Here is a 24,438-nt window from a genome sequence, read left to right on the forward strand (position 1 = left end):
TACTCATGCCAACATGTATTTCAAATTAAAAATCTGGTATTTGGGTGATTTCTTTATTGTTTTTTCAGAGAATACATGTCAGAACATTCAGAGCAGTACTATTTTGACAAATAATATTTTCAAATATCTTTCCATTGAAGGTATCTCATCCTCATTACAAGTAACAGATATCTGAGACGAGTAACACAGGAAATTCTACATTCTTTTCTAGAAAATACGAATACCTGATGATTCTCTGTATCAAAAGTTTCCACTGGAAACAGAAATAAATTACTGCAACAGGACAAGTCAGCAAAATAGCTCCTCATTCTTTGCCCATCTCAGGCAGGGATTCATTGCACACCACCACAGACTCACTCAAAGTACATTGGCAGAAAGCTGAAAAGAGTGTACAGGTTTGACATAATTTGCATTTTATGGAAGGTGGTTGATTTATTATTCCTTAGTGTGGAGTACACCTTCCCACAACCAATGAATGGATAGTAAACAAACCAAATATTGCTCAATCACTCAAGGTATGCAGTGTAGGGAGACTGTAGGTTACTGGGTGGCTGTACAAGGTCTGAGTTACCTTCACATCGAAAGGCAGGTGACTCCAGGGACTTCCTGCACACAGCACAAAACTTTCTTTTGTAAAGTCCTGGAGGCCCAAAACAGTGTGCAACTGGAACCTGCCAGCAAAGAATGCATAAGACATCATCAATTTCAACTTTCAAAGTGTCAGTTAAAATTCATAGAAGCTGCTTTATCTTGCAATAACAGAGCAGTATATACAATGTGAACTTAACTCAGCGCAAGAATAAATAGATGAAACATCCTTTAAAAAATAATAATACTTGGAAATACATGTTAAATACTTAAATGTAACTTTTTTTTTATTCTTGGGAATTAATATGTATTGTATATATTTTTAAGCTGATTAGCTTCTTGATGATTCACAACAACATGAATCCAAAGGCTTCCTTTGGGACATGCCTGTAATCACAGCTGTTCTTCTAAGCATTCGTAATTGAATCAAGGACAATTAAAGAGTAACTACTGCACAGGTGAACAAAATACCCTAAAGACATGCACAAGACAACTTTTAACATCTCAGTGCTGCCACAGTTCAGTGCTCTCCACACGCCTTTCACTTCCTCCCCAAATACAGCCCGGCCACTGGCTGACCAAAGGGATTGGTTGGTCTCCCCCTGCCTTATCCAAAGCTTCAAGGCCAGAATGCTATCCAGCTCCTGAAGTACATCCAGACTGAGTTTCCTCTTGACTGTAGGTTGAAAATGATAGACTACGATTTTCTCTTGCAAGAGCTATCTGTACCAGTTTTGGCAAATGTGTTTCTTATTATTCATTTATTCTTCTTATTCATAATATTCTTATTATTCATTTTTTCTTGCTTGATTTTATTAATTATTAATTTTTTATTAACAATGAACATGGGAAGTGATAGTACCAAAGAATCAACAGATGAAGCAAAGTAAAGAATAAGAAACATACTTAAGTTTCATACCTTTTCTAGAGACTACTCTTCCTACAAGATGCACAACTCTGATAAAGTGACAGTCACATTAGAAGGAAAAAACATAACTGCATGTTTAAAGTCCTGGGATCCAAATGAGTTCCACAAAAGTTTGCTGTGATTTAGGTATTTAGTATTATGCATTTCACATGCCCTTCTTGCTACAATGAAGTTTTACACATCAAGTTTATCTTGTGGTTGTATTTCTGGTAAAAGCTGACAAATTATTATTTAGGTCTCAAATGAAATTAATCATTCCCAGTAAAACTTTGGAAATAAAGACTTCAGATACAGGGAGTCACAGATAGCAGCCTTTCCTCTCAGATACACTGGTAAAACATCCTTCAATTATTCATCAGGATTTGAATTTTCTCCTTGTATATTGAGGTTTTCCTGAGAACTATTAGCAGCAAATATGACACCTACTGTGAACACAGAATTTGATGACCCAAGGAGTCACTTCCAGTTATAAGCATCAAATTTCCACAAGAATTTTCTGTCTCAGAAAGTATGGAAACAGTCACATCAAACAATCCTATTATTCAAGCATGCACAATGAAAGAAATAAGGTAAAGTTTTGCCAGATGCAACACAAGGAGAAAAGAACAATGCTGGAAATTTAATCAAGAAAAATCAGTAACCCCCAAACCACAAAGCATGTGGTTCCTCAGGGCTCCTCAGAATTAAGCTTTGGGAGGTAAAAGAGGACAAAGAGAGGTATGAAATATGTTTGTCTTACTAAACATGAACAGAATAGTGCACAGCAGCTGACCAGTGAAACAAAGTCACCAGCTCATTGCCCTAGGAGACCGTGAGGAATCCTCGGTCCCTGACTGACCAGGAAACTGCCCATTCAGATCCCACACTCCCCACCAAGCTGGGCTGACAGCCAGCCTACAAAAAAGACTCCATATCAGTATCTCCAATACAATATATAACAGCATTTCCTCCGAAAGCTTCAAGTTTTATCTTGATGTACAAGCTGGGGATTAAAAAATACAGCCAAACCATTATTTTCAGATCCATACCCTACTCCTTTTGGCCCAAATTGAAATTTCATTCTCTGCAGCCCTCCATCTCTGACATAAAGTTCATAGCTGGCTTACATAATGTTTTTTTTTTAAATCAGAATACTCAAGCCATATAATGCATGTTTACAAAAAGAATACATATTCTTGGTGGGGGTAAATAATCCTAGAAAGCCTAAGAAGCCTTAATCAAAAGCCTAAGAAGCCTTAATCAAACTATCCCAGATTAAGTTTAAGGCTCATAGTCCCTGCCCACCCTGCTACTTCTTCAAGAGAAGGAAGAAACAAACATCTCTGTACAGTGTCATGCAAGTTACCCAGGCTCAGTTATTGTGCAGGTGAAGTGCCAGAGCTGCAGCTCACTCTAGCTGCTCCAAAACAAAGAAGTTTGCTGGGAGCAGGCCACTTGCACAAAAGTCATCCTGCACAATGAATTCATGCGCAGAAAGTTGGTAAGAAATGACTGTGTGAGCACAACCTGACGCAGACACTGTGAGGAGTACTGAAAAGCCCTGGTGGGATTTCTTCAGGCAAGCTTTTCTGAGCATCCCAGCCTGTCTTCAGGTTTCAAGTGTCATCTTTAAGTGCCCTACCCCTGCCACAGCCTCAGGCATCATGCAGCCACCCAAGGGAGAAGAATTCCCCCTGAAATCAGACACAGCGGAGACCTCCCTTAGCTCCAAGGTGTGAGCAAACTGCTCTGGACACCCAGCATGAGCATCCAACCCTCTCAACAACACAGGTTTGAAACGCAGGGGACTCTTTCTGGCCATGGTCTGGCTATTTTATCTTAAGCCTAGCTTAGAAATGCAGGCTGTTCATTATTGTCACAGAGAGGTTCTGCTAAAATAAAGAATATGTGAAAAACAGTGTTTCTTTCGGGAAAAATTGTGACAAAGGACTTTGACAGAAGGCAAACTTATTCAGAGTCTGACTGTACTTATCTAGAACACTCAAGGGAAGGAGACCAAGTTTAAATTCTTCAGCTGTTGAGACCATGGTAACAATTGTCTGAAGTCTCAAGTCACTGTCAAACAGAACAGCAACTTGCAGATTGAAATGTTAAGGGCAGGTGGAGAAGGGGAAAAGAAGGGGGAAAAAAGTTTCTTTAATTTCTTTCTTACAAATCAAGCCAATGAAACTTTGTTTATCGTGAGTGGTCTTTCTAACATGCTTTAGAAGATGTCAGGTATAAAAGCAATGCAGAGCCTGATGGAAAATGGGACGGGAGTAAGATGGAAACAAAGAAAAGGTAAAAGAGCGAGTACAACATAACAAATGCATCAATTACATAATGCTTGTCCAAACATGTTTTGGTTGCTGAACAAGTTCCAAGCACCTAATATATTTATAAAAATATTTGAAACTCAGACTAGAAAAGCCAGTGAGACACCATGAAAGAATACAGAACATTACATGTTATTACTCAGTTTATATCCACCTCCGTAAGTACAGCAAAGTACAGAAGCATAAGGTGGCCTAAAGAGAAAATGCTAATAATTCATGAGAGTTTAAAACTGCTTTTGCCATCCATCTACTTAAATTACCTTATGGAAACCACAAAAATCGATTTCCACAGAAAATTTCTTCTAGTAATGCCATTAAATGACATCTAAGTGCCCTTACAATATTGATCAGAAGCATATCAACAGAAAGTAAAATGGTAACACTCCAGTGTGATCTCCAGAATGACTCTGCACTCAGGGACAAGATAGTTCCTAGCTCCTGTTGTATTTCCTGCCATCTGTTAAGGAATGCAAAGTATTAGAGAATGTAATACATATCTGTAAATGTTCCTATCAGCCTGTAATAGAATTTGATCCTACAGAAACCTAAGATTCTAACTCCTTCAGTGCAATCTGTGCAAGTACACTGCAGTTCTGCATTAACAAAAAAAAAAAAAAAACCAAACTAGCAACAAACTGCTTTTAAAATCCACACTTTGGAAGATAGAAAAAACAAAGGATAGAATTGCTTTCTCTTGATAGTGCCTTTTAAAACTGTTCCTCATCCTGAAATGTCACAGGATATCAAGCATGTGACCAACAGTATATCATCAATTCACCTTCCACTAAGGTGGAGTCACTTTGTCCAGAGTGGCCCAGCTACCCTCCAGACTCTGATTTGTGTATAGAGTCAGGCCAGGCTGTCCTACTGATCTGCAGCCTCCAGGATGCCTCAGCAGCAGGCGGGAAAATACAGCTCCAGGAAGGCCTGTTTTACACCCAGCAGCAGCTTCTTTTCTTCCAGCTCAGGCAGAAGAAAGCTTCATCTTAAATCATGAGGCAAAGACTTCCAGGTGCAAAGGGCAATGAGAGAAATACAGATATATCAAATGTCAGGGTGGCAGCCGCTGTCTTGGGCAGTCTTAAAAATGAACTACCTTCTAAAAACTTTTCCTAGGCCTATGTCTAGATATTATTTTGCCCATGCATCTCCTTCTCCATCACATCAGAGTGACTTTCACTTGGCATGACTTTGTAAAAAATACCGGAGAGATTAAGAAACCAGGGTGGCAGGACCTAAGGTAGTGTGGGGCTGAACAGCTTCCAAGAAGGAAAGGGCAAACAGAAAGAAGGATTCTAAAACTCTCAACAACAGCCTCCAAGTGTTGAGTAAAAGGAATTTAACTTACGATCACTAGCTTGCAGTTCAAAAACACAGTTGCATTTCAAGAAAAAGCACAAGCAGCTTGGAAGCAACCATCTTCATCAGACACTCACAAGGGCAGTCACACAAGAGTCATTCTCAAAGACTGCTCCCAACATAAGGCCAAAAAAAAATTCCTGACAAAAACTAAAATGGTGTTTCTGAAACAAAAACATGTACGGATGTTTAAGTGTAGAAGCACTTCCCTATCTAAGATAAAGATTCTAAGGTTCACTCCAACACTGTAAACCTTTGCTCTAGGGAGGTAGATACGGTGAACACACCTCACTCCACCCCATGACTGTTCTGTCCAGGCCTAGACTCTCTGAGAGAAGCCAACAACTTTGTGATTCAACTTTTGCCCTTATTGACATATTTTCAATTACTTCCTTGTTACTCAGTAATCCAAAATAGCGCTTTGATTTGTTTGAAACCTCTTATTTAGTAGCAAAATATTTCTGCAACTTGAATACACTGTGTGCTCTGGAATGTCCTCTATTGCTTTGGCATTTTAGGGACAATGCCTATCAACTACTCTTCACTTATGTTCAAACTGATGTTCTTGCTCTGAGTACTTGATTTATTGGCTGGGGTTCAAAGGTAATGTAAGTATGCATTCCATATGGTAGCTCTGAAATGAAGTAAGAATACAGCATTAAATGGTGGCTCAACACATAACAGGACAAGAGAGACAAAATCAAATACTTAATTATCAAAATTTTAACTGGGGCTAACGCAAGGGAATGATGCATACATCTATATGCTATGTCACTATATCCAGGATTATTTTTCTTCATCCTGCAGGTCTCTGTGACAGGACATTTGGCCTTATACACTCCAAGGTCTCAAGGACCCTTTGCGATGGATAATGCATCCTGTGCTAGTTCAAACCAGAATGATATGATACTTCCACTCAAAAGTAAGACTTATGTAAAAGCTTTCCACTGCAATTACGAGTTGCATGGCCTAGTCTTTTTGGCCTAGTAGTGTAAAGAAAAAATAACATGCAAAAGTCACTCACTCCTTGCTTTTCCTTGCTTTTACTGCTACAGAGGAAATCAACGTCCATGTCCTCTTATTAAGACAAAGATTAAGAATTAAAACAAACACAGTGCCATCCCATAATGCTTCTAAAACTGAAGAGTCACTGATACAGCTGCAGAGCTCATCTGGAAGTTCCAATCAAGTTTCAAGAGAGCATAATAAATTCTCCTGAGGTTACAAACAAGGAGGAGCTAGCCCTTCCTTCCCTTAAGCTCTGAGGTTCCCCTTCAGGGAGGAAAGGGAGAAAACCTTGGTGCAGTGCCAAGATTATCAGCAAGCACTTTTAACCCTCATTTGGATTCTAAGTTATGCCATGTGACTGTCTCCAAGCAGCTGCCTTGCTGAAACAACACAAGCATGGGCCAAGTGCTGGAGAGAGACTGTCTTGATGGAAAGGGGCTACCCAGCAAGGGCCCAGGTAAAACCACAGTCACAGAGCGGCCTGGGTTGGAAGGGAACCTTTAAAGGTCACCTAGTCCAAATTTCCATGCACTGAGCAGGGACATCTTTAACTTGATCAGGTTGCTCAGAGCCCTGTCCAACCTGGTCTTGAAGGCATCCAGGAATGGGGCACCTACCACCTCTCGGAGCAACACGTGACAGTATTTCACCACCATTATTGTAAAATGTTTTCCGTAAGTCTAGTCAGAATGCATCCCCTTTTAGTTTAAAACTATTACCCCTCACCCCATTGCTATGGGCCCCTCAGAAAGATCTTCTACTTTCAGACCATTGCTACTGACCCAAATAACAACACTGCACACAGCTGAACCCAGCATCCAGAGGGAGAAACTCAGGTCAGCAGACAATTACAGGAGCAGAGACCCCTGCAAGCACCACAGCCTTCCCATTCCTTACCCCAGCCCATTCATGCAGAAACTTTCCTTACAAAGCAAAGTTTTATTTTTAGCACACAAAGATTCGGAATCTGATAACCTAGACTAGCATTTTTCCATTCTAGACAACCTGGCTTTAAGAATAACAGCACACAACAAAGTCTCGTGAGCAGACTTCAAAACCTTCTTAAAATGGAAATGTTTAGAATCCATTAGAGCAATGAAACAACACACCAACAAGGAAAAATAAGCATAGCAAATGCTGAACTTCATTAAACCATTCTTCATGTGGTCTCATTTCAATTTAATTTTCCAAGAACAGTTATACAGAAAATACACACTTCTAAGAAGCTGTAATACAGCTTCAATTCCAACCTAACAAGGGAAGACTAAACTTCACATTTCACCCCCAAAAACATTTTGCTTTTACTGTTATTTTGTTTTGTGTTGGTGTTTGGGTATGGATTTTTTTTTTGTTCTCCCTTTCTCCCCCTTTTTTTTAACATGTGTACTGTAAAGTAGGTAAATACTTATGGGAATGTAGGAAAGAGAGAGTTTGAATTTGAAACAGTTGCTGAGACCTTACCATTGGAACAAATCACATGCCCTGCAAACTTTTCAGAAGACTGATCCACAAAGGCTTGTTTAGAAACATCATGATCTGTATCCACTCTGGAATACTAACTGCAGGTGATAATGATTTACAATTGAGAAAAAATTCATAGGTCAGCCATAAGAATGATCTGAGACTGGGTGCAGTGGTGGCATGCTTGTGACCCCGTGGGCCTTTACTTGACCCTGGGAAAGAAACCCTACTGTCAGGAATAAAAGTTTCCACCAAACATCTACTGAAAAATTATTCTCTGATGGGTGACTTAGTGTCAAATGACACACATTCTGATGAGCTTTAACAATTGCCATCTTCTCTAGATGAAATCCAGGCAAGTAAAAAAAAAAGTCTCATTTCTCTAATACACTGAATATTGACATAGCTGAAAGAACTATCAGAAAAAAATCCCACCAGTGTTCCCTCCTACGTCAGACCTTTTAATAAATAAATAATTTAAAAGGAGAGATTAGGAAAATAAACTTCCCACAAATTGTATAAATGGCTGTCATTTGTTTTTCGCTCCGTTATATTTTTTACGCAAATGCCAAGTCTGGTATTTGCTTTGACAGAGCCTGCATGCAAAACGACGCCTCCCATATGGCAGCCTTCACTTGTACAGCTGATCAGGATTAATGCAGCTCGGATGACCACGTCAAGGAGGACATGACTGTCCAGAACGAACAGTACAATCCAGAGTTTTCAAAATAAAATCATTACAGCTCAAGACAGAAAACACAGAAGACTCATAGAGCTAAACACAGCAACGCTGAACTGCAAACAGTTTCAAAGACTGACAACAGCACCAAATAACTATCCTCGCTGTGCAGTACAATTTGTGTTTATTGTTTACAGATAAATCACAAGATAAACATTTCAGGGCAGATAGATTACAAGGACTGACAAGAGAAAAAAATTACACTGACGTCTACAACTGATGCAAATGGGAACATTAATTAAGTTTAAATTGAGGACTTTTACCATATAAAAGCAAAGGAAAAAATACTATTTTGAACAATGAATTAAATTTAGAGCAAATCCACAAAAGAAGCAGTCATAAATGTTTACAACACCCACACTCTGAATTAAATTACTATTTTCCAGTTGGATTTTTGCCATCCTCTCAAAGGCCCTTGTATATACCTATATCATCTGATTCACTATTCTTTTTGCTACAATGACTGATTGTCAACATACTGAAACAGCAGACAATGCTAATTCTTAGTAAAAGCACTTCTCACTACCTACATGTCTCTTTACCATGGGTTCTAAGACAGCAGTATTTCTTACTGTTTCACTGGCAAATTTCTACATATCAGACACCTTTCTGACACTTCTCAAGATTAAAAGTATGTAAGGAAAGAGGAAAAGTAAAAGAAGATAAAAAGCAAAGCTTTGTGTTGGCACAGCCTAGCAGCTTTATCACCTAGACAAAGCATATTCAAGAAAAACAAATGGATAATTTCTCTTCATCCAGTCCCTGTAACTCAAATTGCACATTGTTTTCAAACTTCCACATCTTATCCCCTACACAGGCTTCCACAACAAAAAGGAGCTGGCAAAATGTTTTATGACACAAAGAAGGGAATCAGCTCCCTTCACAGGTCTACACGATGGATTCCCATAAACGTGCTTTGAGTCAGCAAGGTCTGTAATGAACATGACTGATTTTACAGCCAGGTCTCATTCGACTTCTTGCTGTGGTATTACTAGAGAAGTACTAAAACATTACAAATACAAAGGTAAGGTAATGCCTTAAGGTATTTGTACTGTTTTACTACTTCTCTAGTAAATTTCTCACGTCCTTCTCCCCTTCCGTTCCTCTTCTGTCATCCTTTCCCAAGTGGATAACACACTTCATTTTCTCTTCAGTTTAGCTTCTTAGGACCTTAGTTGCATCCTATTATATTCTGTAAGGTTGATTCATGTTCCACACCCTTTGAATCAATCTCTTACACATAAAGTCTTGTGGGAGGAGGTCACAAGCCATCTGAAAGCAAGTACTTTATTGCAAAACTTCCAGGTAATGACACACAGTAAGAACATCTAGTAACATTTAAAGAATGCAAATAACTGGTCTTCAAAGGCAGAATATCTACAGTTGCTCATAGCAGACTTCTCAAAGGAAGTGTAGCTTTGCCTGTGAGCAGCTATAAAAGCTTTAGTGATGACTAATACAATTTTTGCATTATGATATGAAAACAACCCACTGCTAATACAGCAGCATGTTCATTACTGATAAATGTGTGGTATTACCCCAAGAAGGAGACAAGTCAGTGTCTTAACTCACCCTTACAAGGCTGGGAGCAATACATGAGCATGGTATCTTGACATTCTTGAGGCACTTTTCATGAGACATGAAGTTGCAAACTGTGGAAATAAAATAAGAACCATGAGCAACTCTTCAGAAGCAAGGGACTTTAAGAAACACAATCAAACAAAACCAAAAATGGAGTAAAATACAATTAGGAATACATCTTTTTAAACACATTTGTTATCCCCTAGGTTTGAGAATGTACACAACTATCACACCCTGAGCAGTGCATGCACTCCAAGTTGTTTTGCTACTAAGATGCTGGCAATGGAAAAGGAAGGACAGCTTATCCCAGAACAGTAGAAGCCTAACACAAGTAATGTCCTCCCACACTCTCTCTCTTCATGAGCATCAAAATGAGTTCTTAAATTTAAAAAAAAAGTTTTAAACAGTCCAAAACAGCTCTTTGATGTAGCCAAAGCAGAAGGACATGTTTGCAAGTGAATTATTCTACAAGCTAGTGCATGTGACATAAATGTGAGAAAACAAAGTATTGTTACAAACTGAGTATAGTGGATGAAGGTTGCCAATTATAGGAGCTTTGAAAGTCAAGAGTAACTAAATATTTCTTTTATTACAGGTTTATAATTTCATCCAAGCTCCACAAAGCATGCTTTCAAGCATGACAGTGTTTTAAAAGATCATTTCTCATGGAGGAGATATTTTTCACAGCTTTTTACCATGAATTTGCATTACATTAAGCTATGTGAAGAAAGTAAGGAATTCTTTATTTCATTCTCACCACCTCTGATTAATTAGGAACTAATAAGCTGTGCAGCTATGGATTTAGAGTCCTCTTTCTTTCAGAATTAACCTCCACCAGTTCAAGCGTGAAGCTTTGTGCAGGTGCTCAGCTCCCGACATCCTGAGTGGAAGCTCGCACCTCTCCCAGTGCCGGGGCAGAAGATGGCTTGCCAGTAGCAACTGTTGCTGTACACAGGGGGTTTTCCCCTCCCTGCTTTTCCCAAGCACAGTGTACCACTTCCTAAGCTCCCCAAGTATCTGACAACACCCCAAGTGCTTCAAATTTCCCATATGCAGTCCACTGCTGCCACTGGCTGTATGCGCTAGTGCCGCCAAAAGCAGTCCATTTCCTCTCCTCCCCTTTCTCCAGCTCATTGACTTTTGATTGCACACTTCTCCAGGCCAACTGAAGCATTAAAATCCAGGTCCACTTCTCTAAAGAGCTTATTGCTAGCCCACACTAAGTAAATTTTCCTTCTAGTAGCACAAAAAGGATGACACCTTTCCTCTTGGCACCCATCTTAATATGAGCAGTAAGCACTTTTTTTTTCATTATTCTACAAGTCAGAAAAAGAAGAACTGCAAGTCGCTACTGCATTCAAACGTGTTATTCGTCATCCATGGTTGAACCCAGAATGGTTATTGCACTGATGAAATAAAGTGGGAAGCAACAGAACCAAATCTTCTGCTGGGTGCTATGAAGCGTTACGTGCATCTCTAAGGTTTATGGCTGTTTCCAACCAAATAAGGAAGATCAGGGAAAGAAACAGCCAAAGAAAGGATGATGAAGTGGATTCTTGCAGCTGCAAATGGAGTTGCTTAACAGGCTGGGAGGTGATCTCTGTGGTGGGGAGGAGCACAGAGCCTACCAGTGCAGAGGAAACCAAAGTCATTACCCAGGCAGAGGAGATGCATCTCCTGCTCCAGAAAACAAGTATGAGTCCATACAGAGAACTGGTGAATCCTCATTGCTGATAAGTGTTTTCTCAACATGGACATAGTGGTTATATAATGATAACATAATTAAACTTGCTCCTTCCTTAGGGGTCAGCAGTATTTCTACTGATGCTCTTAGGAAGGTCACCTGCCTGTGGTGAGAGCAGGTCTGTAGGAGCTACAGGAGAAAAGGGTCAAAGGCCACCTGCCCATGCCCACCTATAGTATGAAATTTGTCACTCATACCCTGAAGACATCTGCCTCAGCCACTTGTTTAGGTAATCTAGTCACTGTCTCAGAGTGGTGCCCAACATTTACCTGACCTGGCTAGGTGAGGGGAAATGCCCTCTGAAGGCAGAAGTGTTGTGACAAAGGTTCTCATGGCTCTGACCCATGAAAAGCAGAGCATGAAGCTTCAAATATAAACAAGCAAGTGTAAAGAATTTCATAAAAAGGTGAAAGCTAGTCAAAGAGGAATCAGCAGTGACTAATGATATTCAGCGTAATGACACAGTTTTCCCTCGTTTTTCTAGTTCAGAAGCAGGTTGGCTAGAAAGGAAAGCAGAGAGCATGGTGGTACAGATTGGTCACAAGAATTTTCTGATCTGCAAGATGCAGCAGGCAACTGAAGTCTGCAAGACCACCCTCTCTAAGTGGCTATTAGATTTAAGTGCACACAAACTCAATACACAAGTCAACTGAGCCCTTCCCAAATACCCTAGGGAATCCAGACAACCAGCTCATGGAAAAGATGTTCCTCCCATGGACTTTGAGAAGTGTTCTCTACTTATTTAGACAACCCAAGTCAGTACACATACCACAACCCAAGCCAATCAGTTCCACAATTTTATCGTTGCACTGACAAATCCAGCAAAACATGGTCCTGTATAAAGACAGTAACATATGGTTCAGATAAGGAAATACCTCATGACACAGAAAAGCATACTAAGTCAGCAGCTTCAGAGAATCAGTAAAACCAAACAGTGAAGGATTGTTTCAGACAAGGAGCAAAATAGGAAGGTGCATAAAGGTTTGAATGCATACAGAAGAGGACAACACAGAAAAGAATTAGCTTCCTAAAATGTCAGCCAGAAAATTGAAGCATTTGAAAATAATCAAATTAAGGAATATCAGGAGACAAACAGCAGGAGACAAACAGTGCCCAAACATAGAAGGTAACATTCTCAGTGAAAGATTTTCACACGTTTTTCAGGAGCTACTCACACAACTCCTCCTCTGCTTGTCACATTCCTCAGGGGGTGAAATTACTCCTACAAGTCACCAATTTGTTTTTATTTTGCACATTCCACATAGAAAGAAGAGAACCCAAAATGGCAGCAAGCGGAAGCATTAGCAATTTCAGGGGTGGGGTGGGGAGGTGGCAGAATCCTACATGCCTATCAATAGCCCCAGAGAGGCTTAATTAGGTCTTAAGTTCTGACAGCTAGGAGAGGTTTTGTGGGTTTTAAGGGGTGACCTTTCATTAGGAAAAACAAGCCAAAAGACAATGTGTGTGAACTTTCAGTAGATGAAATGCAAAATTCTGAGGAAAAAGCATTTAAAGGAAGAGGATAGGTGAATCTTTTTAAAGGATGAAGATTTCTTGATCCATACAAATTAAGTGATGAGCTAGCTACAAGCAGAAACATCTATGGGTTGTGTAAGTCAAAAGAAAGCCATTGAATTGCAGCTTTCAGACACTGTACAAAACATTTACTTAAAGGTTTAGGGGGCTCTATAGAGGTCTTTCCAAGCATCTGGTCAGGCATACTGCACCAACCATATTTGATAAGTTTACCTTCTGCTATTCAACTATAAATTACTTCCTTCTTGTGAAAAATTAGGTTTTGCCGATGCTCAGCAAGAAGCCATCTGGACACTGCGCACCACAATGCTGCTGCCTGCCCACACGGAGCACAAGATCTGGCTTTACAGCAGGCTCTGCCCATAAGCCATCACTTCCTGGGACACTTTTCCTACCACATTCTGTGTGACTTGGTGTTTTAATAAAGGCCATGTGTACATAGGGCAACTCATGGAAGGTACAGCCAGCACCTTTCCAAAACACACTTTAAAAGAAACAGAAAACATCTCTCTCCAGCAAGGCGGGACATAAAGCTGGGAATCACAGTAACTCATGAGCTGTGTAACACTTCTTAGAAAAAGGATGGCTATTTATACCCTCCAATATGTCACACTTTTTCCACAAAAGCATTTTTCTCTCTGTTCTCAAGACAGACTTCAAACCAGAATCCAAACCTAGGAAGAAGAAAACAAGGAATTATGCCCTGTAGGGACTCTAGCTATATATTGGTGTCCTATGCAAATGGTGAGAATTCTGGGTGAGAATTGCTCATGAAATATCAAATATAACACATAAACTTCTCCCCCTTTTGAAAAGACCACTCAGTCTGGAGGAAAAGTCTAGGTGGTGTTAAAAATTACTTTTGTTTCCTCTTTGGAAAAATACTCACCATGATTCAGTTCTGGTGTTTTTTAAAAAGAAATTTATTTGTATATTTGTATTTTAACATGTTAGGTTTTATTTTTTTCTTTTATCTTTAACACTGAAGTCTAACTTTGCATTCGCTAAGCATTTTAATAAGTAGAATTATCAAATTGTTCTCCAGAGAGGATAAATTTTTTAATTTTTTTTTTTTTACAAAAATTTTTCGTTTCTGGAAAATTGAAGTGCAATGCATTAAAGAACATACACAGCTTATTAATGTGGATATAAATACAACTAAATTAAGTGCAGTAATTCTCTGAGGCATCTTGTTAAACGTAAGACTTGGAAGAAGTCCCTGTCTTGGAGAGTTTACTAGAACAAATGGCCTGATATATGTAGGAGTATTACATAAATGGAAAATCTCTACAGTCCTCTACAAAAAGCCCTATAAATGTACACAGATTACATGAAAGAATTATAAGAGGACTAAAATAAAGCAGAGAAAGGAAAATGTCACGTTCAAGATCTAACGCCGCATCAGACACCTACAGACTCGGCAGCAGCTCAGCCATTGCACATCTGGAGAGAGCCAGCAGGCTGACTTTCTGCTGTGGCACAGAGGTGGCTTTTCTGCCACTCCTCCCCAGTCTTCTCCTAACAACACCTAGCATTCAAGTTGCCTTTCTTTGACAATTACACAAGGGGCACATATTTCCCTGGATGCACCATTACAGCTCTAAGACCCTTTCATGCCTATCTGTAAAAGCTGACTAAAGACTCAGCAGCTTGTGAGAGAACTTTTCCTCCCCTTCATAACCATTACTTTACATTCAACCACCCCAAGCAATAAAATGAGACTGAAATATACTTCTGTAATCCTCAGCAGCTGGTGTCAGCGTGAGCTCTCATCTCAGCACTGGCCTTTGTAGAGGAGGTTGTGGACTGTTAATGGAAGAGCTGGGAAGCACAATCCCCCACACTGCCACAAATCCATGTCAGTCCTTGACTGAGCTCCCTGCCTCCCTCTATCGCTTTTATCTGACACCCAGACCCACGCACACAGTCAGTGTGTTTTTATTTTAGCATTTCACACACTGTGAATGCCAACTTTCAGTTCCAGTGGGAACCTTCCATATACAATATCTTTGTTTATATCTGTCTTCTACTAAGATGCTCAGAAAAGCAAGGCTAAGAAAAGGCTGTGGTTATGGTTACCAGCTGGCTCTGGCACTAGATTTGGGTGGCCAGGGGAATGTTGTTTATATCTTCCTAAGCACATGAAGATTTTACAGGATGAAATAAAATGAATTTTCTACCAGATGAAATATTGAACAATTTGGGTTTTTTCAACAACACGTGTCTAGAGGTGTTATAGATTATCTAAATACATCATCTTAAAAAGTTTATTTTTAACAAAAAAAGTTGAAGAAATATGAACAAAGTCCTCATTACGTATCTAAAGTATAACTTAACTCCTACACTGAAGTGTGTCTCTGTACTCACAAGTAAACTTCCACATCCCAAGAATCTCTGTCCTCCTTTTCCATATGACAACCTTCAGCCCTTTAGTGTATTTCACATATCAAATTAAACTCATCTGTAGTCACATCCTTCTTTTTTCATCTGAACAAGTCCCAGCAGCTGTAAGAAGCAACGTTTTCTACCAAAGAATGATAATTCTCTGAAAAGACAGGTCTATGCCCCTTAACACTTCCCACCACACATTTCCAGACTTAGCTGTCATGAGACTGCAGCAAGCCACAACAGGCCCAAGCTCTGATTGCCACAAAAGGGTACACAAGAAGTCCAGAAGGTGTACATAAGAAGTCTAGCTCCCCACAGTTGGCAAAAGGACATGTACCTTGTGGTGGCTTTGGCCACAGCCTGCATTGACAGCAGATGGTTCCAAGAGCCAACAGTGCCATGACTGCAAACTCCAGGGTGACAAGCACCAAGGGTAGGTTTTAGTTTTTGTTTCCCAGAAAGCTGGGTTCAGTGGACCTCTTGGAAAGGTGACAGCATAGGCATCTTTTACCTTACCACTCGCCTGGTGCAACAGAGCAGCAACCTCTGCAACAAATGACATTTGGGTGCAGTTTCCTCAGGGCAGGAGGATGTGCAGGGCAGTTCCAAGCCTTGTGCCTTCACAGCAAGAATGGCTATGTTTCAAATGCAACAGGTACTACAGAGAGAATAATGGCTCTTACCATTTACTCCAGAGGGGTAATTCATTCCAGCAGAGACTACTGAATTTATTTTCAATACTTCCAGTAATTTTCATTTTCAGTAGCTCCAGTAAAGAGAGCATTACTGCTAAGAGTGCACTACAGCTACATCTGACTATACAGTCTGTAGAGTTAGGGTCAGATTCTCACATGCTGTAAATCAGCACGACTACTATCAGTTTGCTAAAGCATAACAATTTACCAAAGTCAAAGATTTCTAACTTCAAGTCAATACACCAGATTATAAATTTGACCATGTAGCATTCATCTTGTTTTTATCAAAATGAAATAATGAATTAAGGGTAAAACATTACCAGGCTTTCTGTAAAGCTTAGTGCTTTGAACAGACAGCCATCAGTACTTCTAGCAATATAAATATTTCTCATAAACAGATGCAATTATTACCAATCTTTGTTCTGTAAGTCACTGACTTATATAATGCATTCAACCATCCAGAATAAGAGAAAGTATTTGAATTTGCATACACTAGAGCCTTTAAAGTAGTTACTCTCACCCCTCCCCTCACTGAAAAAACAAAACCACAAACAAAACAAGATAGTGCTCAGCAACTGAAAAAACGGCTTTTTTTAAGGGCACTGTCAATCACTGCTAGAATATGAGAAAACAAGCTGTTCTTTTACTGTCCCTCTTATTCAGGAAAGAGATGTAAATACTTGTTCAGTCCAGCCAATATCCCCAGGGTTGCCCTGAAACACAGCAGGGCTCTCTGCTTTCTGGTGGGTCTGTAAACCAAACTGCTTTACTCCAGGACCTGGAAGGGCTTTCAAAAATCCCAATTTGCTTGCCGTGATTCACAGAGATGCCACAACTTCCACTTTGGTTCTGCCAGGATGCATAGTCATGAAATTGCAGCACTGGCTTATGCAGAGAAGCTGTTGACGACTGCTTGGGGAAGGAAAATGGGTACGGAAGTGCTGAACATGGAAGAATCAGCTTGCCCCAATTAGTTAATAAAAGTGCCCCACGCACACAAAGGCAAAGATGGCCACTGCAGGAGGCACAGCTACTGCAGCAGGCTTAAAAGTCGGAAGGAGGAAGGACAACTGCCTGCAGATGGACACAGGAAAACAAACAAGAAATCCAGCGAAGCCAGGGAGCAAACCAAAGCTTCAAAGCTGTTATGCAAGACAACAATAACAGTCTCTACTTTCCAAACAATGAATCCGTGGGACTTAAAGGGCATATCGGCACCAAGACAATTCAGCCTCAGTCAATCTAACTCTTTCAAAACAAAGTTTTATTTTGGTCAAAATTAAGTAGGTTATTTCCTCTCCTCTGCCTGCTCTTCGATAGCATGTGCCTGACATAACAGAAGCCAAAATACAGGTTTAATCCACCTCTCTCCTTCAGGGGTTTTATCACTCCCTTCTGAAGTTGTCCTTGGTGTGCAAGCAGGCTTATTTTGTTCATCAGGACTGCCTTTGCGTTCACTGAAGAGATCCATTGACAGTTACAAGACAATAGCTTTCAGAAAATGCCCATGAGCTAATTAGTCACAAATTGGAGAAAAATATTTTTATTTTTTCTATCACAGTGTTCTTAAATTATATCAAAAACACCAGACTGCTTATCCAGACAGGATCATTCAAGCTGGTGGAGCAGTCACTATTTTCAGGAGTAACTTAAAAGCAACACTTTCATTTTACTGGAAGTTTGTGGGACTCAATTTTTACATTTGTTACACAGCTTTGAGCTACTTTTCCATTGTATCAGCTTGCCAACATAGACACTTTTAGCCTTTCATTTACAACTGTGACCACAGGCCAGTCTGAATACTGTGACTATTCACTGAAAGGAATGCTGGATGCAGCACATGGACTTCACCAGCTTATTTCCCAATTCAGCAGAAACATGCAAAGACCTGTATGCAATAATGGTGCGCTCTCTCAGACAAAAACACAGCCTAGTTTAAGCTCAGAATTCTGTTGTGCAATGCTTGCTAAATGTCACCAGGAAAGCTGTCATAGAAGCTTTGGTCTTCCCAAAACATTTCAAACAATGGTGAGAGAGGAATGGAAAAGTCTCCTGAAATCCTTAAGAAGTTAAGCATTAAAAAGACTCTCCTTTCTCACTGCAGTGAGAAACTTCAGGCTTTGCTTACAGTGTGCTTGACACTACACTGTAAATACTCTTCTTCAGAAAATCCAAAAGAAATGAAAACCTTGTTAAGGTTTTTCAGAGAGCTGCTGAGTATCCTTATAGTTCACTTGTATTCAACAGCTCTTTTCTCTCTCTGGGATTCTCTGGTCTTGTAAGCTAACCAGTCATATTTGCTTCTCCTTTAAAAGGAGATACCAGTATATGCCCTGTTTGATAAAAATGCAGTTTGCCTCCACACTATGTGAATTGCCTTGCACTTTATATTCCCAGAATTATCTGCATGAGAACATCTCTTTATAGGTACAGATACTCCAAAGAAATGCTTTTGTAGCATCTGACCTCTAAAATTTCAAGGCAGCATATCTGAATTTCTATTCGTTTGTATTTCAAACATGCTGGTAGAAAATAACAAAGTAACAAGACAAGTGAAAAAAAGACAAGCTACTTATTAAGAAAACAGTCAGGTAAGTTTGGTGATATACTTGAAATGTCAATCATTTGGTTATAGTAGGTTTGCTTGTATTGTACTAGCCTCACAAAGCACCTGGGCTACATAAGCCCTTCTCACTCTCGCATCCCTGAAGCCTACAACACAGCAACCTGCTTCTCCATCCTCCTAGTACCGTAAAACAAGTATTGACACACGAACTAAAGGAACCTCACTTGCCAAAACAGAACTCTCTCCATCTTCCCATCTCCTGACTTTACCCAGAGCAGGTTTCTTAGATCCTGCTAAGCAGGAAAAGCCAGAACACCAACAACTGGAGACAAAGGCACCTACACTGTGTGCTCAGTCCCACCAAGGCTTCGCATTTCCAGGAGAAAACTGCACAGAGAAGTTGTGCCACAGTAGCAAAAGCAGCCATCTCCATTTGGCCAAGAGGCTTTTCTACCTCCACAGCCATCAGAAAATCTAGACACCCTGCCAGCTATGTCTATACACTGAAGAGGGTCTATCCACTCCAGTTAGGATGCTGCAGTCCACTCTCTTTCCAGTCTGCACAGTATGGCCAAGTGAATATGGGCTGAGATGTGAACAGAAAAAGAGCAGCGCTGCTGAGAAGCACTTGGGAATGTCAGTGGACAAAAAACTGAGAAAGGATTCTGAACTTTTGCTCTGCTCTCATGAGACCCTGCCTGGAATGCTGCAGCCAGCCCTGAGATCTTGAGCACAAGAAAGAATGGATACATTTGAACAGGTCTTAAAGAAGGGCCACAAAAAATATCACATGGCTGGAGCAACTCTACTATGAGAGGCTGAGACACTTGTGATTGTTCAGCCTGGAAAGCGAAGGCTCCAGGGAGACCCTCAGTGCCGCTTTTCAATACTTAAATGGGACATATAAGAAAGATAGCAGGGCCCATTGCAATAGGACAAGAGGTAATACTTTTAAACTAGAAGAGGGTAGATTTGAACTGGGGGTAAGGAAGAAATCTGGTATGATACAGGTGGTGAAACACTGGCACAGCTTGTCCAGAGAGCTGGTAGATGCCTCATCTCTGGGAACATTCAAGGTCAGGTTGAAGAGGGCTTTGAGAAACCTGATCTAGTTGAGAAAATCCCTGCTTATTGTGTGGGATGTGTGGGAGTGGGGTGTTGGGCTAGATAATCCTTAAGAGCACTTTCAGCCCAAACTATTCTGTGATACTGTTCTGTGAAATTTTATGAGAAAGATGAGTTCTGCATAGACTTTACTTTTTTCCCTCTTAAAAGACAGCTGGATCAGACTCACCACCAGTGAAATTAGGATGAACACAGAGTTTCAGAGGCATGCAGTTTTAGTTACTGATTTAGTTACTAAATTTAGTCCCCAATATTAGGAGTGTTTTCTTCTTCAGAGAGATGGAAGATGGCTAGTCTCAAACTTGCATTCACATCCAGAAAGAACTAACACCTTCTCTTTTCTTGAAGATTAGGCCAAAGGCAGGACAGTGCCATGGGACAAGGTGCTGGCTCACTGATGGAAAACAAAAAATCTCCAAGAGGGCTACATCAGGGGAGAGAGTTCAGCAAAACATCTCCTGACAATTCTAAGAGAAAGAGGTCCTTCAGGGGAAGAGGTCTCCCACTAACAATGTGAAGCTGCACAGGGAGCCTGGAGGGACACAGTTCTTGCCACCAACAACGTAACAGCAATAGACCACAGGCTGTGACTCTTCTCCCAGCAGGCTCCCAACCACACCAGCTATCAGCAGTCTTCAGGGATGCTGAAGACAGGAGCCTGAAAAGAAATTTTCTCTGAACCACAGAAATCTGTCCGAGTGCAAACAATTAAGTACTTGAGCACTCTTCTGTACAGGCAGAAGGATGAAGGTTGCCCACACAAGCCAGATGCAAGACCATGTAACACAGTTGTGGCTTTTTTCCAGGTTTTCCAGACTGCAGCCTTTACACAGCTAGAAAGGGTCAAGCTGGTTTGAAGGCTGACAGAAAAACTTCTGATTGCACTCCCTGCACATGCAGTGAAAGGCCATACATCCCAACAACCTTCAAAGAAGAAGGTCCTCCAATGACACCCAACTCCCAGTTTCAGCAAGATGCAATGGTGAAAAGAAAATCAAGTACCAGATACCACTAAAAGACTCTTGAAGACCATTTAGCAATCAGAAATTTCTCCTGGCTCTGTCTTAAGCTGGTGCCTCTTATGTCTTTTGCTGCAGACTGCCCGTGCAACCAACTGAAGCCCAGGGGCTGCAGCAGAGATGGGCCAGCTTGGCAGCATGCGTAGATGAAATTGGACAGGAGGGGCAGAGAAACATGAAATGGTTAAAACCAGAAGAACAAGGAAGATCCAGCTGGACCACAGAACCACCTACTGCAGGGCATGCACACCAGAGTCATAAATGCTTACCTCCCTGCAGCTGTTGTCTGCAACAGCCTCGCCAAGTCACTGTTTTCAGGGTGATGCCTTACAAAGAGAAACTTTGTCAATTGTTTATCAGCACTGTCCAGCTGACTTACAGCTACTGGTCAAAACAAAGAGCTACAGCTTACAGCATTCAGAACAGGACAACAAAAATTACAGCAAAGACTGATCCAGCCCTCAATTTAAAGGAAAATGCACTAAAACCATTCGACATTTACTGCAAGCATCCTTGCAACAAAAACTTCATCACAGAATCATGGAATTGTTAGTGCCGAAGGGGACCTCGAAGAACATGTAGTTTCAATTTATAGTGCCATTCCCCACACCAGGTTGCTCACCAGACCATTCAATCTGGCCTTGTACATCTTCAGGAATGAGGTATTCTCTGGGCCACCTGTTCCAGCCTCTGGGCAAAGAAATTCTTCCTAACATCTAATCTAAAGATGCTCTATTTCAGTTCAAAATCATTATCTCCTTTCCTGTCACTATCTGCCCATATAAAAAGTCCCTCTTCCTCCTTTTTTATAACCTCCTCTTAAGGTACTGAAAGCCTTCTCTTCACCAGGCTGAACAACCCCAGCTCTCAGTCTGTCTTTATTGCAGAGGTACTCCATCCTTCCAATCATCTTCCCCACCTTCCTCTGGACACACTTTAAGAGGTCCATGTCTTTCTTGTGCTGAGGATCCCAAGCTGTATGCGGTGTTCCAGGTGGAGTCTCACAGGGGCAGAGTAAAGGAACAGAATCACCTACCTTGACCTGCTGGCCACACTGCTTTGGATGAAGACCAGGATGTGCTTGATTCTGGTATTGCCAGCTCAAGTCCAGCTCTTCATCCATCACAACTTCAGGTCCTTCACCACAGGGCTGCTGTGAAATGACTTCTTCTCCCAGTCTGTACTTGTGCCTGGGATTGCCACCTGCCAGTTGCAGCACCTGGCCCTTAGACTTGCTGACTTCACGAGGTGATCATGGCTAGGCAGCCTGCACGAACACTGCAAGGTTCCAGCCCTCACACATGTGGCCTCCTGCACCACTGTCACTTGTTACCCAGCACAGCACAAATCAATCCACACACTGCCATGTCAGGGTCATCCTCCTCAACAACAACACAGACGTGTCCTGTGCAAAAACAGTCCTGTTATCGCTTCTGCTACATTAGACATACCTACACTGAAATGCCTCCACACATGTAAAAGGGAAATAACAGTAGCACATCTCCAACTTTGAAAAAGAAGAATCTGAGTTACACTGAAATAAACAAGGTGGATCTTAGCTGAACTTAATGCACAGTAGGACTTCATAAGCTGTGACAGAATTTTGGCAGAAAAATGTGATATTGACACAGCTGCCTGGACACTCACAGCGCCCAAAGACTTGGAGACATTCTCCACACTACAGGCTACAGACAGCTGTAATGCCCACCAGTTCTGCACCTATGGGGCATATCACCAGGGACACACCGAGTGAGCCCCACGTGTATCCTGTGCACACAGGAACTCAGTGAGTTAGCTCTACGCTCTTAGCAGTGGGGGAAACAGAGAATTCCCTCCAAAATACACATACGATGCTATGTGTGGACCCAGGCAGCATTTCACATAAACACAATCTTTTCCACTCAGTGATATAACTAGCAGACAGAAGGTTTGCAATCCCTCTTCTGCTGCTTAAAAACTGAACACAGAACATAAATATATAATAAAAAATCCTGAAGATACTAGAAGAAAAATCACTGCTAAGCTTACTTGCAGTAGCACCCACAAACCTCCACAGCACAGTTACAATTTTTCAAGGAAAGTTGGATACATTTAAAATGTAGGTCCCATTATTAATCGACATAAACCCATAATAAATTTGCTTCCACATTCAATTTTGGTAATCTCTGGATTTTCTAAGGCATCTCAATACTTCCCAGCAACACAGAACAAGGAAAAAACCGAGATACCCCAGAGCGGCCAAGGCAACCTTTACTTGTCGTTCCTATATGGCTTCATTTCCAATTGCATCACACTCAGAAGTGTATAAAACAATAGGAAAAATGCAGAAAGCAAAGAAACAGAATCCTGTGCCAACTGGGTAAGTACATTCAGTATTTTCTCCAGTGTGGTTACTACAAAGCTATTGACATGGAGGAAACTACAGGCAAATGATTCACACAGTGGTGAATCAGGAAAACAAAACACTCACCAGGCACTATTTCCAGAAGGCAAATTGAAAGTGCTGATCTCACGATTTTTTAAAAAATCCTGATTCTTCGTTTCATTCACCTAAAGTATTTTTGTAAGATTCTTTTTAAGAAAGTGTGAGCATTTTAGTTCCAGCACTTAGGCTTGAGTCACTGATGAGACTGACGACTATATTTCTCCTGAATTAAAGCAACAGTCTTTCATGTATCTAAGATCATACAAAATTCATAGAAGATGAATGTTTACATCTATATGGACAAAAGAAACCTGCAGTACAAATTATATATACCACTGATGAGTACACCAGAACTTCCAAAAATATAATAACTCTGTCCATAAACACTAAACCTCAAATTCTCTCTGTGAAAAGACATAAATCTTTCCCAAAGAGGGACCAAATTATATCAAGGCTCATACATTAATTTCATTTTAGTGTCGTTTGGTGTGGTCTTCTCAATTGATCAGACAGAGAAAGTTCTTGTAGCACTCGATCTTAATTTACTATGTAGCATAATCAGCTATTAATTTATGCACATGAATTATCAACACACACTGAAAGGTTCTTAAAGTTTCCCAGGACAGCATATTTAAGAAAAAAGTTACACTGAGCTAAGCAAAAGTAAACGTAAGAAAGAAAAACCAAAAAAATGTAATATATCTCCATTATCTTATGGATTTAGTTTTAAATAATCTATTTGGTTCACCTGAAGAAAAAGTGCTTGAATGAAAAATACAATAATGTCAAGAAATCTTTATGCATTTGCCAAACAGGAGCTATTCTGGAAAGAAATATGATAGCAACAGAATAACAGAGGTCAAAACCAAAATGGACACCATTATATTTGGCTGTTTTGAAAGTATTTTTAACATGCTAGTATTTGTACCTTCTACTTTAGCCTATTTTTTAAAAAAGGACT

The 24,438-nt window shown here is 40.5% G+C and overlaps 1 protein-coding gene across 1 annotated transcript in view; it reads right to left on the bottom strand.

Moving 5' to 3' along the window:
• Window positions 1–24,438, bottom strand: part of DGKQ (diacylglycerol kinase theta) — a 90,871-nt gene that overhangs the window by 54,844 nt on the left and 11,589 nt on the right. Inside the window, exons 4-5 of the mRNA XM_054289341.1 lie at window positions 9,971–10,050; window positions 572–671 (exon numbers count right to left, since the gene is read on the bottom strand). Coding sequence (XP_054145316.1) covers window positions 572–671; window positions 9,971–10,050 — 180 coding nt within the window. The remainder of the gene's footprint in view (window positions 1–571; window positions 672–9,970; window positions 10,051–24,438) is intronic.

The sequence above is a fragment of the Melozone crissalis genome, unplaced genomic scaffold (genome assembly GCF_028551555.1).
Source record: "Melozone crissalis strain CALT ecotype California unplaced genomic scaffold, PUWL_Pcris_2 ptg000005l_1, whole genome shotgun sequence".
In the NCBI taxonomy this organism is placed as follows: domain Eukaryota; kingdom Metazoa; phylum Chordata; class Aves; order Passeriformes; family Passerellidae; genus Melozone; species Melozone crissalis.